General features: G+C 45.8%; 1 protein-coding gene across 2 annotated transcripts; it reads right to left on the bottom strand.

Moving 5' to 3' along the window:
* Positions 1–2047: 2047 nt before the first annotated feature.
* mtbp (MDM2 binding protein) lies at positions 2048–19909 on the bottom strand. 2 transcript variants are annotated; one of them, XM_023812285.2, is made up of 22 exons: positions 19701–19909; positions 19215–19295; positions 18904–18977; positions 16511–16668; positions 15911–15969; positions 15104–15248; positions 14653–14767; positions 13538–13654; positions 12073–12167; positions 11527–11593; positions 10711–10828; positions 10257–10427; positions 8397–8510; positions 7991–8152; positions 7469–7562; positions 7016–7177; positions 5869–5964; positions 5378–5686; positions 3296–3515; positions 2964–3077; positions 2685–2750; positions 2048–2358 (listed from the first exon to the last, which is right to left on the bottom strand). In XM_023812285.2, the coding sequence occupies exons 1-22, from the start codon at positions 19762–19764 to the stop codon at positions 2320–2322; spliced, it is 2640 nt and encodes an 879-aa protein (XP_023668053.1). In that variant the 5' UTR covers positions 19765–19909; the 3' UTR covers positions 2048–2319. The 2 variants fall into 2 exon arrangements, with proteins under 2 accessions (XP_023668053.1, XP_023668063.1); XM_023812295.2 differs by lacking the exon at positions 16511–16668 and having other exon boundaries at positions 19701–19898.
* Between the last annotated feature and the right edge of the window lie 142 nt (positions 19910–20051).

Here is a 20051-nt window from a genome sequence, read left to right as displayed (position 1 = left end):
CCACCCATTCTTTTGTTTTTGCATATATCTTTTCACTAATGTAAGGAAACATATTTATTCCTGTTGTACACAAAAGAGGATATGCTGTGAAATTAAAAATAAAAATAAATTTGAAAAAGATGTCCTATTTCCTCCAAAGACATAGAAAATCACAATTAACCTAAAACTGAAGGACACTTTTTTTCCTTGGGTCTCAGGAGGATATGATAAAAATTCGGGTTAAATACAAAGGTTCGTAATAACAAATGCACATGGTACTTATACCACACGACTAGCAGTTTGTCGGTACAGTACAGTACAGTATTTACTATTATTACTGAATAAATCTACACAGTGGGGGCTTCTATGAGACTACAGGTGAAACAAATGTTTCACCAAGAAAAAAATTATCTTCATGACAATCACTTTTTATTAGTGTGAAACCACAAAATGCTCATAAAAAATAAGGTGCCTCTCCTAATTTCAGCTCCTCGACGGTATACGGCTCTGGTCAAAAACGTGAAACAGCGCCACCCCTAAACGCGGTGAAACAGGGAATTTCAGTGAAACAAGCTTCACCCCGATCGATATTTTCCCCCATTAGTTTCAATGTAAATCATCACAGACCCCGGCGGCTGGTGGATTTTCCGGGTTCAATGGACTCTTATGGCAAATAAGTCCCACCCGTGAAACAAGTGATTGTCTACTGTGATAGGGTAGTTGTCCACTTCAATATGACTGACACAACACTGTGGCCAATCACTGCCAATCATGTAGTGAGCACCTGACCTTGAGTGTGAGGGCAGCTTGAAAGCTTCATAAATAACAAAATGCATTACATTTCGTTTATGCAATCTTCATTTTTCAAGCTATGGTATTTTTCTGTGAATTAGAGGGATTTGTGACTTTAGGTGTTTTGTCTGTGAGATTTGTTTTATTATTCATAATAAGTGCTTGTTCACTAAATGAATGGAGTGGCCTATAATGTGAGGCAGCTTATCGTTGGGGAAATACGGTAGCTACCTTTCTGCCTGTTATTTCCATAGCTGCTCACTAACTCCTCTGCGAGACGGATCCACTCACCAACATTTTGGGAGATGAACAGAATAACATCGTTGATCGCATCTTACAGGATTCTTTCCAGTCTTTTCCTTATGAGAAATTACGTGTGAAGGCAGAGGGAAGAGGTTCAACATGTTTTCTTGGGATTTAGCAATATTGTAAATTTTGTGAGGCAGCAATATTTGTGTATGTGAGGCAGAAAAGTAAATGTTAGGGTGGCTCTTTCTCTGAAATAACAGTATAGGCTCTGTATTGTGTTGTAATATTAGGGTTAATGTGTGTCCTTGTGGTTGTTGTATGGCTTTTGTCAGCTTCGTGTTTAACAAAAGTATGCAAGCATCCAAAAAAAGAACAAAGAACAAAAACAAGAACCAAAACAAACCCCATGATATAGTGACATCCTTATATAACCTCGTATCATGACCTGTACCTTGAATTGGGGAGTGGGCTTTTGCCTAAACAGGTCTTGCGGAAGTGTGTGTTTGCTTGTGTGTGTGTGATGTAAAAATGTAGCCAATGACGTACATATGACCTCACTATCTGTAAAGCCTCATGAATGAACACCAAGCTGCCCGGGGGGGGGGGGGGCAAGGCAAGGTGCGGAGTTTGTTCAGGAAAGGAAGGAAGGAAGGTTTGTTTCACCAAAAATTTTGACCAGGAGCCACTGTATCATTTTTCTGACTTACCTACAAATTCAACTTAAAAAACAGACTTAGGGAACAGATCTTGTTCGTAACTTGGGGACTACATGTAATAATCTGGTACATATTAATAATAATAATACATTATTAATAATAAAAGTTACTACATGCAGTGTCGTATTATACCGCAAGTCAATGAATCGCTGAAGCCGCGCAATGTGTTCACAAGTGTCACAAACTAGTGCATGAGTTCGTTATTACTAATCAGTGCATTTAACTCAAATATTTAATATAACAGGCTTTATGGCAGTCCGTTTATAAGCCGGGAACTGCCTGTAAAAAAAATAAAATAATTAAAAACAGCATTTAAGTATATTCAAGCTTTATATCACAATAGCACCTTTAAAATTAATTATATTTATTTTTAGCACAAGGCTTTAATAAATATATTAAGTAAAAGCAGCTCACAATTAAAAGTTCACACATTTTTGGCACCACATGGTCATAAGCACATTTTCAAAGCCAGAAGAGCAGAATATATGTATATCGTGTATCGAGAACGACGGAGGGGATGTTAGTCTCTCATGAAACCAGCTGGAGAGACACCAGCCTCAAATGGACCAGAATATTCTCTTCCTCACTTTCTGGAAGCCTTTTCAAGGACCCACTGGATAACCTGCAGTTGGCACAAGGCATCAAGCTTGTTTCAGTCACAGGAAAGACCTGATGCTTGTAACGGCTCCCTTGAGAACCATCACACATACATGCGATTGTGTCATTATGGAAAATGTGTTAGTTCAACCCTTATGGGAGTCACACGCTGTTGGTTGGTAAAATTTAGAAAACCGTACGGCACCCAAACGACCCGCCATCATCGCCGATCGGTCACAAATCGGATCGGTTCTCGGACCGAGCTACATCAGAGAGGCAAAACGGCCAATACGCACGCAGCAAAAGTGCTTTGTTGTCTGAGGTTGCAGGATACGGGCGCTTGAGAGTTACCTGCTTGCAGTTATTCTGGGCGGCTTTTTTCATTTCTTCATGGAGACCTCTGGAGGTTTTCAGATCCTGATTCAAAATGAGAGAAGTTCGGTTACAGAGGAAAGCGCAACAAAAGCCCCCATTGTCCGCATGTCCAGGAGGCGAGTTTCAGCAGGAACCAGCATGCTTATTCATTCAGCGGTTCCAGAGTTAGAGTAAGACTCAATTACACCCAGAAAGTAGCCCGGGCTTTTCTGAACTGTGCATTGTCAGTTTTGGACACCCGGTAGAGGAACAGACCTTCAGATAAAACTTGGATATTTCGAATAATCTCTGACTGCAGGCTTCAAAGCACTTGTGCTCGCCCACGATTCCGTGCTGCTTCAGCGTCTTCGCGACCACCTCGTTCAGCATCTGAAACGGACATCGACGGCCCACAGTTACACCCGTGGCTCTTCAACGGCGTAACTTATAAGCCCAATAGCCTGCCAGTACATTTTGTAGTTTGTTTAAAGCGGGACACTTAAAGATGCTTCTCATCTTGACCAATACCTCATCGTAAGGCAGAATATACAAAACGTCACTGAAGAATCACCAGGCAAAGGGCTGTAACTATAGCAACGGCTTCCCACCCTGTTGTGTTTCTGCGAACGGGACTCCTTGGTCGCATTGTCCCCGGCGGGCGGCTGACTGGTGGTGTCGCTCCGCTGAGGCCCGGGGGCGGGTCTGCCGGAGGTGGGTATGACCTGTGACCTGGCAGGCTGCCGACGCAGGACCCGAGGCGCCAGTTGGGTGCCACTGCTGCAGCTGGACTTGGAGCCCAGAGACTCGTTGCTGTCCGATTTGACCAGTCTGTAGGGCGGAGAGGAGCGTTTAGGGCTGGACTGGGGGGCAAACGGAGACGTTCCCTTCTCCCGCACTCTGCGACTAAGGCAACGCAACCTCCTACGATGAGCCTTACTCATTAACGGCGCCCCCCAGAGGACCCTCCGGTCTCATGCACCTTAACCCAGGGCTGCTCAGCTGGAACTAACACAAGCTTAACATTGCCATGAAGAATCAATCAGTAATCCGGCCTGAACCCACAGACACACACAGTTCATATACTCCTATCATTGTGGGGACTCTCCATTCATTTCTATGGGAATTAACCCCTACCCAGCCCTAACCTTAACCATAAGTAACCAAACTAAATACAAGCCAAAAAATCAATGTGGAAAACACACAAACACACACACACAGACACACACCCCCTATGGATAAGTGACACAGGCACAATGCCACTTCTGTTTCAATGGATAGAAAACACAGAACTTTCTCAGTGCTGCACTTCTCACTGATAAACCGGACACCAACCAATCATGAAGCATTACATTAAGGTGTTCCAGTCTTCCTCCACCAGTAAACAATGTCTTTACACAGGACATGAACAACTCATGTGGGGCAGGCATCCCTCCAAACCCCCCCTCCCAGTTTTTAACATCTTTAACATCTATATGACTGCCAGCATTTTTGCAGCTTAAAGTGTGACCCCTCCCCATGTCTCCTGAGTATCATTTTGCTGTCATGGGGGGGTGGGGTCAATTTTAAAAGCATCCAGAAAGCATCATGACTGCGCACAGTGCTGTCTGAAGGTGTGATGAAAAGCAAAGGAGACCCCCCCCGTCTCACCACTGAGAAAACGCACTGGCAGTGTCTCCAGTGATCGGCTCGGGGGGTACTGCCCCCCCCCGCCCCCACTGCAGCCCTGAATGTACCGCTCATGTTAAAAATATCAGTCAGACAGACAGCAGAATAAGCAAAGCAGCGACGCTTACAGGAAACGCCCAACATGCGAAGCTCAAGGCCGATACCAAGAAAACCAGCAACTGTCCCTTTCCTGTGGGAACTGTCACAGCGAAAACATTCACCAGACATTAGATCTACCGTCATCTTAAAGACTAACAGCAGATTAAATATGAGGGAAGTCAGTCAGTCCCCCTAAAATGGAGAGAATGTCACAATCCATAAAAATTCACAGCACAGCTACCAAAGTTGTAAAAGTAAGACAATGATAACATTCCCACACCGTACCCCGGAGTGACGGCATCGTCACCCCTAATCGGGCTGCAAAAGTAACATGCGCCGATCAGCCTTCCTGGGGGCACCAACGCACGGTGCAGCATGTACAACCGTTTTTAACCTGTTATTGACACAAGATAAGATGAATTTGACTGATCCCATGGGGGAAATTCTTGCACATACAGCAGCAAAGAACATGAAGCGCAGATAAACATCCATCCATGTACTGTTACTGTGTATGCAGGGTAATGGGGGTCTGTGGGCGCTGGGTAGGGAATAACCCAGGATGGGGCGCCTACCCATCGCAGGAAAAACCCCAGCTCACCATGCACTGTGGGGAGGAAACCCCACGACGATAAGGGGAGAACATGCAACCTCTACACCGATAGAGGTGGGGTGAGGCTCAAACCCTGGTCCCAGAAGTGAGAGACGACAGTGTGAACCACTGGGCCCCCATGCCGCCAACCATAAACAAATAAATGATATTAATAAATAATAATACAACAAATAATTCTTAAGTATCCAGTACCCAAGCAGAACATTCCCATGGAAAAATAAGGAGAATTAATAACTATGATGCCCGTGACAGCTGGATGTCTCCCTCCTGGGACCTCGGGGAGCTCCACCCACCCTCGGCGACGCCCACTCCTCACCGTTTGTACGCGTGACTGCCATCCGCCTCCCAGCAGCGCCTCTTTAGCCTCGGCGGCTCCCCCCGGGTCTCGGACAGCAGCGCCTCCCCGTCCGGTATGCTGCTGGGCTCGGACAGCACGCCGGGAGAGGGGGCGGGGCTCTGGGCGAAGGGGGCGGGGCTCTGGGCGAAGGGGGCGGGGCTCAAGGCGAAGGGCAGAGGGCGGGGCTCCTTGGAGCAGGTGGTCTGGGTCTCATAACGGATCAGACGCGACTGTAGCCTGACGAGGCTCCTGTCCCGGTCCAGGGCCTTCTGCTCATCCAAGCAGAACCTGCAGGAGAAGCACCCACCCTGCATTTCACCTCCATTTTGGGGGGGGGGGGGGGGGGCATTGTAAGACACCTGTACTCATACATGTACAAACAGCAAATAAAGTTGCTCTTCATTTTCATTTCTTTACCCTGCATAGGACAGGCAGCTATAGAGCCCCCCCCCCCAGGGCCAGGTGCTTACTCTATGCCGTGGTAGTGGGACCTGGTTGCTCTGCTGAAGGGCAGCTGGGTCACCTTCCTAGGTGTCAGGTCTGAGGACAGCTGGAAGGGATGCTCCCTGTCAGCAGGAAACAGAAGCAGATTCATTCAGAAAATACAAAACATTTACTGATAACTAATAAACCAATAAAGTGATTCGTTAGACTGGCATGCATGTGCACTGCTATCACCGGCTCTTCTACAGATGGCCCTGCATCAACCAGGCAAGCGGGGAAAGTGTGAAAACCACGTAGAACAGCTGCACGATGTCAGCCACGTGTCACGTTGTGGTTTGAATGTACTGCAGGAGACACCTGACACGTCCGCTCAGCACTTCTGCCAACGTTTCATGTTGGGTGGGATCAGTTCAAATCACGCAAACAAGACACTAGATGGCAAGCGGCACTCTTGGGTAACTACTGATATCTGGGTATAAATGTGCTTTTGTGCAAATAGAACAGAATGAGACCGTCCCCCTTTAAGGACATTATATATGGTGGAAACTTCCACTAATTCAACTTCTAGAGGGGAACATTTATCATCTGAAGGAGAAGGGTCTGAACACTGACAGGAACAAACTGTGTCAGTAGAGCGCTCCTCTGTGCTTTCACAGAAAGGCCAGGGCACCGTCTTCAAGGTCAACACAAGTTAACAGGAACATTAAGTTCTCACAAGTTTGGCATAATACAGTTCTGGGTGTGAAGCTAAACCGGTGACGTCGGTAATGTTAGCCAGGAAATACCCGAGCACTCAGTGGAGTGAACAATAGATAAGCATATCTTCAGTTTCATGTCACTGTCGCTCCCCTAACCCAGCAACGCCTTTACTGAACTGACCCATCTGCAGTGGAAAACCGAAGGGAGCTGGAACCGCGCTGTAACTACCCTCTCACGGTACGCCAGTGGAAAAGCGCCATCTGATTACAATCCACATTACGTCTCCACAAGGTTTCTAGACAGCATCACTGGCTAAGATCATCCATCGGGATTTTATACCTCAGAACAACAGTCTGGTGGGACCTTAAATATTACTCTCTGAAGTCGCCCTCTATGAGAAAGAATGAGTGTTGATGTCAGACCATGGTACTTCAAGAGGAACCAGGGGCTCCACGATCACTCCGGGTCACGCACCCGCGCTGGACCGGCAGCGGCTGCAGCTCTCCGGTGGGACGCCCGTCTGCGCTGAAGTGACGCAGCATCTCCTTGGCATCCAGCAGGGCGGGAATCTCCTTCTGGCCGTCCTTAGGCACCAGCAGGCACTCCGAGGAACCACTCGCAAGGCGGAGGCTCGAGCTGAAACGAAGGACCCTTCTTGGTGACCTTCCTCGACCGCGGTAGCTTAATATCAGTCGGCCGTCAGGCTGTTTTATCTTATGAGGTTTCGGCCCTTTTGAAACGTACACGACAGTTACTGCTCTCATCTAAGGCTGAACAGCTGAAATATCACCTTTCAAAAAACGGTCTGAAACCTCCCTCAGTGCAAATGTAATACAGTACAAAAGTGTCCCCTTCAACTAAAAGGGCTTTGATTTTGACAAATGCAGGATATGGCCATATCTGTGGCAGCGAACATTCCCGGCTCACCTCCTCTGCTGACGGATCTTCGCCTGGTTCTCGAAATTCAGGAGCACGCTTCTTTCAGGCAAGTCCTGCGATCCAGCCGTCCTCATGCTTACTGCTGTAAAACACCAGTGAAGGATGACCGGACATAGCAAGGCCCTTTCTACAGTATATCACAAAACTGTTGCACAGACATCAAGGTCAGCGATTATCAAACCAGTCCGTGGTGACCCCCAAACCGTCCAAGTTTTTGCTCTCCCCCAATTCCCCAAGAGCTGGGAGGGAGCAAAAATGTGGACCGTCTGCGGATCCCCGAGGACAGGTCTGAGAATCACTGATCTAGATCATCTTCGGTTGCCTGTAATTTTTCAAGCAGCCAAAAACCCGGCTTTTCCTTTTGATACAAATGTCTGCTAAGTAAATGTAATGGAAGGAAGTTGGCACATTTCTGAGGGACCCCAGTTAATGGGACCCCGCCGTACGATTTCAGGGTGACAGTATGAAAGGGTCCTGTTGCTAAGCAAACACAGAGGGGTGTGGCCTTACCAGGAACCTCCCTGGTGTGGTTCTCCTTCTCTGCGATGAGGGATGCGGCTCTGGGCAGACGGCCGTCGTGCATCACGAGGTACTGCTCACGTGCCAGACGCAGCAGAACCTTCAGGTCGGTGACTGGAATGGACACTGGATTCAGAGATTCCTCCCTCCTCCCTGTGTAGACAGACAGCAGCTGAGGAACAACGTTCAAGGGTCTCCAAGCCAAAGAACCTTCCATCTAAATTGAAGCTTTTGATGACCTCGTCAAGTCCTCATGTTAACATCTGCTAAGAACACATTAAAAAGTATAAAAACAGAGCTATGCTTAATTTTGTTACGGCTCAGCACTGCTCAAGACTACATCCCATAATGCTTACCACAGACACTACAGCGTACACCCCAGACATCCCAAACTCACTAAGGCATTCCTTCACAGCAAGCGCCTGCACCTTCTCCAGGTTCCGCTCCCGCCGTATCAGCTGGTCTCCATGGAGACATGGCAGCGACGACAACCAGCTGTCCACGCGTGTGCCTGCAGGAAATGAGAGGTCTTAATAACGCTGCCATTTTCCAACATTATCTGGCAGCTGTATTGCTTGATGCCCATCCACAAGGTCCTGAGTCTTCCTGAACCGCAATCAAGGCTTCGGGGAGTAGGTGACAAGGGTAGCCGCCATCAATCTGAAGCGCAGGTAATCGTGAGCATCGAAATTTCAAAACAGAGTTAAGACCATGTCGCATGGAGAGATGACAACACAAATCTCCACAGCGGCTGAGCAAACTTAAAACGGAAAGCAATTGGTTTTAAATTGCTTTGTCTAGTGAAAAGCACACGGACACAATGTTCTTTGCCTAGGAACCAAAATCGCGTAATATGCTATTACCCTTAATGCACTACTGGGGTCAACAAAGAACCATTTTACCTTAATAAGAGTATCCAAGTCCAAAACAAAGGAGAACAAAGTTTACATTGGTAAACCTTGGCTGGCGATCAGTAAAGAATGCTTCCTCAGTATAGTCAGGGGTGTAGTGGACGGTAAACACAAGCAAACGGCATTTACACACCTTTATAACTACAAAACAGTGTCTATTCTTACACTCTTCTTACAGTGGCTTATTCACTTGGCATTATGCAAAAAAAAAAAGAGAGTCAAAAATAAACCACTCCCTACAATAGTAGATCACTCTGACCTTTTCAACAAACTGGCACACCCCCGTCCTCCCCCCACTTTACTCCGTGACAACACTGCCAGTGTTTAGGAGCACGTCAGCGACAGGTCCTGCGGCACGCATGCGACACGCATGCATCAGACGGCATTTCACAAGAATCGCAAACCTTCCCAAAAAAAAAACCACAGATGGTTCATAATAGGAAACAGGCCAAGTGGTTATTTATTTTTCAGTTAATAAGCCAACATTATTTATCAGGGAGTACAGTATCTTGCAGATTGATGTTGTTTGCAATGACATTAGCTGGCTAAGAGATATAACATTAGGCAGGCAACCTGTCTGAAACAACGTAAATCTATTTCCATTTTTGTTAACTGGATATGAAGTCACTCATTTCCACACTAATAACAACAACAACAACAATCGTAGCAATGGTAATAATGATGATGATGAGTTGCATTAGTCTTGCAGAGGTGTTGGGTAGTTCATCCGCCTTTTTTAACGGTGCATAAGGGCGTGTCCACGGATATTTACAGTTTACCCACCCCCCCCCTTTATAAGCACTACACCACTGAGGATGCCAAAGACTGACTAGGATTAGCACTCTGGCTCATGTAAGTCTTCACGCACCAACAACATGTTTTAGCGAGAGGAGTCCCAGTGCAACATTGCCCAGGAGCATGAAGTCAAACAGACAAATGAATTCATAGTTTTATGTCACTGCGAATAAAGTCACTGGAAATGTAGACTGTGAATCATTTAGTCCACATAACACGCCACTCTGTTGACTTTCCTCTTTCATCTCTTAGTGTTAGGGCTGCATTTACATCTTCTCAAAAATGTCCATCAAATAAACATCACGCTGATTCCACAATATCTGCCGCTTTCTGCTACTGGGAAATTACTAAACTAATACACAGATCAGTTCTTGCCAGAAACAATTAAACATTATAGGGAGAAAAAACATCTGAATTCCAAAAACACTTCTGCGAACTGCTTCCATTATGAATAAGATATCCAATTCCTTAATGATGGAGGGTATAGGAGGCATTCGGCAAGGTATATTACCATCGTCACAATGAACAAACCATTGCCCAGCTGCTTTTACCTGAGAGCGCAAAGTCTTTCTCTCCCAGAAGCCCATTGGCTGTCGCCAGGGCGGCGGCACCATTTATCTGATTGGCTGAGTGAATCATCCTTGCAGTGCAGCCTCCAGTGTCCGTGCCCTGGACCAGCCAGAAGTACTGACCGAGTTCCCCTTTCACTTCAACATCTGGAACTAGGAGAAAAGCAGTCAATGCAGAATGACGCATCACTTTAAACTTGCTCCTGTGAACCACACTTACAGTAAGTAGGGCAGAAGGAGGACATTGCAGTGTTCTTAGGGTAAACTCTTATCTTAAACACAGACATACCTTTAAACATATAGTTAAATCTGCTCTTTCCAGGTCTCCCTTTTCCTAATCTGCTACTTGAGGCATGACATTTTTTAACTGAATCAATGGTCAAGCTGATATCCTGTACCAAATCACAACCAGATATGTATGGGGTGGGCCTCCTACCAGGCAAGGCTTTGGGTCTCCTGCTTATGAACTCCTTCCACTTCTGAGAGCTGAGCTGTGGAGCTGGAGTCACAGCCAGGGAGCTGACAGTGCAGGAGAGACTGAACAGAGCTCCAACCTGCAAGAGAAGAAAGCAGCTTCTGAAAAGGTGGGCCCAGGAAGCCTTGGTCAGACGCCAAGCCCTGTCTTCTCAAAAAGGCTGAACACATGCAACACTAGAGGCAGTACGAGACTGCAGATTCTTATGTCTGAAGAACAGCCAGTGGAAACTTAAAGAGCAACATGTCTACGGTAGATCTACTGGTAAAACTGGTTCAGAAGAAGTCAAACATCAAGCCAGCAGTGGTCAATCCTATCCACAAAGGGCCAGTGTGTGTGCAGGTGTTTGGGAGAATCTTTAGGTCAGCTGTTCAACCCCAGGTGTGAGGACTCTTCAGCCAATCAGTCCTCTAAGACTCTAATTATGGAGTGGCAGTGAAAACCGAGATACACAGCGGCCCTTTCGGAATAAGACTGGCCACCCCTACATTAACTTAATGAGTTATTTATACAATATTGTTTCAAAACTGCTCCAGAAGAAGAAATGTCAATAGAAATGTCAATGGACTGCAGTATAAAGACAATGAAGCACTCTTATCTCATCTCATCTTCTAGTCCTTGTGGGCAACTAAAAGATCAACACTAGTCACACTGTTCAAGATATCCATGACTGCTCTGAACAAATGTTGGAGAAGATCAACGATTACGACAAACGAGCATCGTCAGTTACTGGAGTGAGGAAGGCTCATTTGTGGCTATGGGCGGCGATCTGTTCACCTTTCCACGCAGAGTATTAAGTTGATCCAGAAGCAGCCTAGACCTGCCCGTCTTGGTGGTCAGTCCACTGTACCGACAGGTTAAGGTATGAGAAACTAAGCCCCGTTTCAGTAGAATAGACTGACACACACAAATGAAAACACAGCAGAGAAACTATGACCTTGTGCATGGGTGAACCCGAACAGCACAAAGAGCATTTCGTCATCTCCAAAGGTAAATTATTAACAATGTCCCCACATATAAATGACAGCCATTGTGAGTTACCCAACCCATACCAGTTAAATGGCTGCTAACGTTACCCTAGATGATGCATAAAAAAAATTCCCGGAAAAAAAATATTAAAAAATGTGTCCCCAATTTGAACTAACGACAGCTGTGAAAGCTGAGATGCAGTATTACCATAATTCTCCTAACTTTTGAAACGGTACTTTTCAGAATAACATTTATTCGACGTCCTGGGTTTTACAAGCATTTCCTCCCAGGCTTCACATAAGGCATGGAGCCAAGGTCGCAGAGGTCATCCAGCAGGGAGCTTGTGAAAGATACAGCTCGAATTCCACCCTGGAATGGAGGTAGACTGGGAGGTCAGGGACACTGACCAGCTGCACCAAGTCCAAGACCGGCTGGTAATACTGGAACACCTGCAGGGGGCGCCAGAGAGCAAGGCTAAATATCACAGCGGCGCCAAACACAAATGAAATGTCACACCTGAATCGAGTGAACTGTACTGGGTTTCACTTGGACTGGGATAGTAAAAGGAAGAAAAGCACTATATTTACTCACGGTGCTTTTGGATTCACTACAAATGCAAAGGTAACACACCACAATGTCGGCTTTGTTCAGGCATTAGAACAGGAAGAAGGAGCCCTAACGTGATTAGGTGGTTTTCACCAGATCAGCTAAGTTGTTCCGTGGGATAAAAAGAAATGTAAAAATTGCATTGAAGAGGGTGTGTGGAGGTCTTTTAAAAGCCCGATCATATTTTTTAGCTACAAATGTCACAGAGAATAGGGCATTTCTGTCACCTAATTATCAGACGAAAATAGGAAACGGGTAGTATGATGAGCAAAAACCACATTACAGCCACCTGAAGCTTGTTTGGTTGATTTCCAGGGCTGTGTTGTCATACCTTCGAATAAGTTTATAATACAAATATTAGTACCACTAATAACGACCATCCCCTTTATCCTCTACCACAGATCCATCTGATCAAAAAAACGTTTGAGATTTATAAAAAGTTTGTTTTCCTTCAAAATGTATGGTTCAGACAAAACTAAAAAGCTTGTTATTGGGTAAACAATCACCCCAGTCCTCGTTCGTTAGCGGGTTGGCTCAATAGTGAACTTCCCAGTGCAGGCCAATGCATAAGGATTAACACTGTGACAGAATGTTCCGGGCGCCTTGGCCCAGCCACAGTCATCCCACAGTGATCGTGATGCTGTAGTGCGGGTGGGAGGGTCAGCCACAGAACCACAGAGACAGAGGTACGGAAATGATCATGTCTTACCACAGCTGGCAGCAAGCAGAAAACAAACACGAATATGATGGAGGTCATGAAGTAGAAGGGAGGCTTTAAACTCTATGACTGTGGTTCCCAAACTGGTCATGTTCCCACAGACAGTCCACGTTCTTGCTCCCTCCGGGTTCACTGCCAGACAGTTCACATTTTTGCTCCCTTCCAGCTCCTGGTAGGGAGCAAAAACATGGACTGCCTGCGGGTCCCTGAGGACCGGATTGGGAAACACCGTTTTAGGAATTAGGGAGTAAAAACCTTCCCTGCTGATTAGGAAAAACTGGAATATTTTCTATATTGTCTGATGTCAAACTAATAAGGGGAATGGGCCATTACTTGTGAAAGAGAACAATTCGTAAAATGTGATATTTAAAATCAATAAACAGGCACAAAACACCTGACGTATCAGGAAGCTGGGGGTGAATGAGGTCCGGCACAGTCTGGCCTGTGCAGGGGATTACAGAGCCGAACCTGAACCAAGGTGACGGCATCTCTCACCTCCGTGTTTAGCGTGCGGTCCGTGCAGTCCTGGCTCAATGCATGAGGGGACAGTACGCTGCTGTCACCTGGTCTTGCTTTAAGGCAGAACCCTCCAAACCGCAACTCTGAGAGGAACTGCAGCATGGATAGAGAGGAGACCACACACACACACACACGTGCAGAAAGGAGAAAAGGGACCGCCATGTTTATGCACTGTTTTTGGGAAGAACCAATAAAACTCCAGATGATCATGTGACCTAGAAGACTAATAAAGAAAGTATAATGAACATCTTAAGTCATTGGTTGAATGAAATAGCTTCAGACAACATGAAACACATTCAGGTAAAACAACAGTGTCTGGAAACAGTCACAAAGATGAAAGTTTTATATAAACTGAAAACACAGATTTTGACTTGTGAAGAGCTGGGCTTTTGTCCTCATATTACAGAAGCCCAACACAGGGGCAGATAGGAAAGTAACCAGCCCACCATGGGTCATGTGCTGGTTCATAGGCCTCTTTCAGGTCGAATGGGATTTCTGCCCCCAGGGAGGGGTAAACACATTTTCACTGTCATACTCCTCATTCACAACTGTGCTCATTCCATCACAGCTCTGCACAGACACAGAACACCTCATTCACAGCAGAGCAACACTCCTCATTCATAACTGTGCTCATTCCATCACAGCTCTGCACACAGAGACACAGACCTCCTCATTCACAGCAGAGCAACACTCCTCATTCATAACTGTGCTCATTCCATCACAGCTCTGCACAGACACAGAACACCTCATTCACAGCAGAGCAACACTCCTCATTCATAACTGTGCTCATTCCATCACAGCTCTGCACACAGAGACACAGACCTCCTCATTCACAGCAGAGCAACACTCCTCATTCATAACTGTGCTCATTCCATCACAGCTCTGCACAGACACACAGAACACCTCATTTACACAGGGACCAGATTTGTCATACGGATACTGGTTAACAAAGACAAAAGGCTAGACAGACTGAATCATTTTCCTTTCAGAAATCGATTTTCATACCTGCTTGATCAAAAAGCAAATAAATTCAAACTACAAAATGAAATGCAAATAATCCCCATTAAGCACAAGATCCCAGAACACTGTACCTTTCTCTCTCTAACAAGGATGCTTCCTCTCCATAATTCATCCTGATCAATGCAGGACAGGAGCTTTTCTTGCCCATGTATGTCAGCCACCAAGTACGAGGCCATTTTCTGCCAACTAGATTAAAAACCGCACACAGATTAGCAAGAAATCAAGAAGCATGTGCATTTAAAACACAAAGGGACACTCACTATGATACCAAGTGCTAACATGAGCATTCAAAATACGTCCCTTTTACACCCAGCATTTTATTAGCATTAAATACTGTCTTTGTCTCTATTGCATTACAGGTAATTTAATGAAAAAACAAAACTCATTCGTATTTCTGACTGCACTTGAAACAGCAACGCACATGGTAGACATCCCCCCCCTACTGGCTAAAAGTGGAATATTCCAAGCACATTCAGGTTTATGTGCAATCAGGCAGCCCTCGATATAAATCTACAGCAGTACCCCGCATTGTTCGCCGTCGCCACGGTAATCTTGGCCGAATGCCATGCTTGCATGTGCTTCAGTGAACCCAGAACTGGAAGAAATTCCTTTGTGCTTGGAGCTTCCGTATCGGTCGACAACAAGACAACATCCAGGAGAGCCTGACCTGGGGGAAAACAGGAACATGTCATCTTCAAATCATCTTAATCAGCTAGATCTGCTAGCTAAAGGTTCACATAGGTAGGATTCTGGGATTTTTTTAAGCCACAAATTACTACACTGGCATCCCATCCAGGCTGCACCCCAGCCCAGTGCCGCCTAGGATAGGATGCAGGCCACCTTGTGACCCTGACCAGCATAAGAGGTCAGAAGGCAGGTGTGCTACCACTGGAGTTTGTAGGTAAACCTGAAATCAATTTAGCACAATGAGGCTTACAGCAGATGAAACAGAATGTGAATACAGTGTGCTCTGTATACAGTATTTCTGAATACATTTTCTGCCAATCAAAAAATGCTAAAAATGTCCTATAATTTCATCCAGCTTTGGGGTCAGCAAATGTCTCAGCATGTTAGCGCACTGTGCCCGTGACTGGGGAATGTTTTGCAAGCCCACCTGAAAGATGCTTCACCATAAACCTCCCCCCTTCACATCCCCCTTAATGCAAACAGCATCCAGTTTAATCAGGTAAACTGTACACCTGTGTAAGCAATCCACCTCCCACGTGGGGGTGCCCCCTGCACAGTGCTGCATGGGATCGGCTCCATGCCCCTAACCAGAATAAGCAGGTAGGGGATGGATGGATGGATGGATGAATATCGTTTGTTTACCTGGAGGAGGCAGCTTGTCAGCCAGCTGGTGAAGGCCCTCAGCGGCCTCCTCAAACAACCTGCATTGGGACAAAGATCGCAGGAAGCTTGTTTATAATCACCATTGCAGTGACGGCACTGCATGACGTACTCATCACACCCACTCACACGCCCAGCCTAAACCTAGAGGACGCAGTTATAAGTCTCACTTATCCAGTGGCATTCTCACAGTGCCAGGAATTACTAGCCTATAGCAGTGAAGGGGGGGGGAAGAAGATCAGACACTACAGATATTTATTATATTGCATTCTCTTCTTCATACATTTCAGGGGTGGAACTGCCAAAACGGTACATAAAGAGAACACATACAATGGAATATAAATTACATGACTTGGCTTGTAAACAAATATGGAAATAAACTCGTTAGGCCTGTTTCTGGAAGCAAGATATCTTTGCTTGTCGGATTTAAGGTAGCCTGGGCTAGATGTAAGTGAACGATAAAGTCCAGTTAGCCCAGACTACCTTAAAGTTATGCAGCTAAGCAAGAAGAAATTAACAATGGTGAGGAGAGGCAGCACACTGTTTTGACTTGAAGCAGGAGCCTCATAAATGAACTCTCACTCTGACTGTGCCTGGGGGTCCAGCAGTGCCTCATTGTCGTCCTCCGCCCCCTTCTCAAGCAGGGCATCCCTGCAGGTATCCAGGGCCGACGGCCCAGTGTCCTCACCGTCACTCCTGCGACATCCCACCCCGAGCTCATCCCATGCAGAGCTGCAGAACTAAACATTCCAGCACAGAAAAGCGACCATACAATTAATGACAGATCACAACACTTTCTATCCGTTTGGCTGAGGAGTCATTGCTAGGAAAGGCAGCAATTCACAACACAGGTTAAAACATGTTGAAGAAAAGCTGAATACACAATGCTCACAGAACATCTAGGGACGCCTGCTTAATTCTGTAAAAATGTATTGGTTTCATAACAAAGGTCTATGGACAAGCAATGCTCATCATATCTGCACATGTCTTCCACACAGATTTTTTTGAGGCTAATACATTTTTTATTCTCCCCACCCCTCCTGGGGTGTGCTGGCCAAAAAAAGAAAATCACAATATTCTGTTTATCCTGCTGCCTGCGACGCCTCTACTACTTGACGTCCTTCTGGCCTGCCCTCCTGCCAGTGACGTCCTTCTGGGCTGCCCTCCTGCCAGTGACGTCCTTCTGGCCTGCCCTCCTGCCAGTGACGTCCTTCTGGCCTGCCCTCCTGCCAGTGACGTCCTTCTGGGCTGCCCTCCTGCCAGTGACGTCCTTCTGGGCTGCCCTCCTGCCAGTGACGTCCTTCTGGGCTGCCCTCCTGCCAGTGACGTCCTTCTGGCCTGCCCTCCTGCCAGTGACGTCCTTCTGGGCTGCCCTCCTGCCAGTGACGTCCTTCTGGACTGCCCTCCTGCCAGTGACGTCCTTCTGGCCTGCCCTCCTGCCAGTGACGTCCTTCTGGGCTGCCCTCCTGCCAGTGACGTCCTTCTGGGCTGCCCTCCTGCCAGTGACGTCCTTCTGGGCTGCCCTCCTGCCAGTGACGTCCTTCTGGGCTGCCCTCCTGCCAGTGACGTCCTCCTGGGCTGCCCTCCTGCCAGTGACGTCCTCCTGGGCTGCCCTCCTGCCAGTGACGTCCTTCTGGGCTGCCCTCCTGCCAGTGACGTCCTCCTGGGCTGCCCTCCTGCCAGTGACGTCCTTCTGGGCTGCCCTCCTGCCAGTGACGTCCTTCTGGCCTGCCCTCCTGCCAGTGACGTCCTTCTGGCCTGCCCTCCTGCCAGTGACGTCCCTCGTGCCTGCCCTGCTGCTGTACCACAATTCATCCTGCCTTCAGAAGCAGCACCATCACTGGCCTGCCCTTCGTATTGAGATTTGAGTTTTTAAATTGGGACCATGTGAAATGAGACTTTGCCATCTTGCTCATTTAACTTCCTCTGCCAGCCTCTTGGATTCTGGTTCCTCCCAAGGTTTCTTCCTATTAGGGACTGTCCCTTGCCACTGTTGCCTCTGGTTTGCTCACTGGGGGCTTTGCGCAGGGATAATGTAAAGTGCTTTGAGACAAAGTAATGTGGTGAAAATACACTATACAAATAAAACTGAATTGAACTACAATTGAATTTTTAGTGTCAGCTTTTTCTTTTTGACTGACTCATTCAGTTCTGTTCTTGCCATTTTGCTATCAGTTGCAATTGTAGTCATTGACTCCCAAAGGGACACCAAACATAAATGTTTGGCATTTTATGTTATTGCAAAGGTTTTACCAATTAAAAAGCACCCAATGAGACTGCTTGTCAAGGAACTTTTAAACTCAGAACAGCTCTTTTAGAACTATAATTTGGGTTTAATACTGAATGAATGTTTTACTTAAAACTACTGGTTGTTTCTAATGTGATATTTTTTGTAAAGAAATTAACAAAGTAACGATTTTGTTATAAAGCCAATAAATGTACGATATTGTTACTGAATTAAGCAAGTGTCCCAAGACTTTGTGAGCACTGAGTACCTTAAGGTGACCAGCTTGCAACACATGTAATAAAATTTGAGAGACAGCACAAAGCCATATGAATCACTGAGGCACATTTACAAACACATGATAAAACACAGATCACTTTAAAAGCACTGTCTAACTAATTGATTAAAACCAATTAAAATAGAAAAAAAGAGATCTGCATGACATTTGCATAATAAATTACATAAAATAGGAAAAAACAAGAAAAAAATAAGCAGAAGAAACTGATATACACAAAACACTAGTCATACATTCAGTTTCTGACACAACCTGAAGTATTTGGGGGGGTGTACCTTTACTTGGAGCCCCCCTAACTAAGAAAACTGATGACTGTTTCACTTTCTCCACAAAGCAGGTAATTCGGGTGCCCTAGGCAGCTGCTTATTCTGATTACAGCTGGAGCCGGCCTTGTTTTGGAGTATTCATGTTAAGAGGAGCGTCACGTCAAAAGCAACTGAATTAAAAGGAACGGACCTGCGATGATCCACAGCTTGCCTGGACGGCAAAGTACCAGCGGCGTCCTGCAGAGACTCTACCGGGCAGGCAGGCTAAACGTGTGACGGAGACACAAAACCATCCACGCAGAATTATTACAAACGTACTGAGCAATGGAACTAACGACCATATGCTTAACGGAGAAATTCATAACATTTTATTTAGACATCAAATTTCGATTATGTATTTTCCCACCTATAAAAGCAACCTGGTGTTTTTGTTTTATAATTTTGAATAACGGCAATTGATAAGCTTTGAATGTCCAGGTCATAAGTAAGTGGAAACTTTACCAGGAAACAAGGAGTGTTGAGGTGCTGAGGTACTGGCGAGACTTTTGAGGAAATCATGAATCTGCTTCACAAGGTCCAGGTCTGGATTTTTACGACAAAACCGAGAATCACACATCTGCACAACGTACACGGTAAACATTAATACATACAAAATACAACAGCGGCTCTGAAAAAGGTGGAGAGCTGCTTACACTAAAATGTTTTTATGGCGCTAGTCACACAAATTTTCATACATATATATCTAGTTAATTACTTGTCAGCCAAAGCAACGACGGATGGACGAAAATGAACTTGGCAGATCAAAGTTTACATGTCTAAGAGAATATTTACGTTATGAGAAATCAGGCCGTTGGGTAGAAACGTGACAAATATCGTAAAGACTATGCGTCTGCTTCCTACGAGATTATATATGTACAACTGTACTATTTACATAAAAATCAGATACAGCATTATTTCACCCGTTAGCCAGAGAAACTGATATCTTACCCTTATCGACGGTCTTACAATCTCCCTTTTTCGTAAAATTAACCACAAGCACAAATCTATCCATTTTTCATTAGTAAAATTTATTTGGTTAATATGAATCAAGGCGGCGAAACCTCACACAAACAGATAAAAACAAAATTGCCCGCTTTGTAGCCGCAGGAAGTTGTAATCCGTGACGTCGGTCGGAAAATAGCAACTCCAAAATACGCTCGGGCGGAAAAAATACTGTTAACATGAGATATTATTGCTTGCTAGGGGATTTGCCCATTGTATACACAGTATATATACAATTTTCAGTTTCTCGAGTACATTAAAGATATTTTACATATAAAGATTATTTTTACGGCTTTG

The sequence above is a fragment of the Paramormyrops kingsleyae genome, chromosome 9 (assembly GCF_048594095.1).
Source record: "Paramormyrops kingsleyae isolate MSU_618 chromosome 9, PKINGS_0.4, whole genome shotgun sequence".
NCBI lineage: Eukaryota > Metazoa > Chordata > Actinopteri > Osteoglossiformes > Mormyridae > Paramormyrops > Paramormyrops kingsleyae.
Note: the sequence above shows the minus strand (reverse complement) of the source record. Positions and strands in the feature narration are given on the sequence as shown.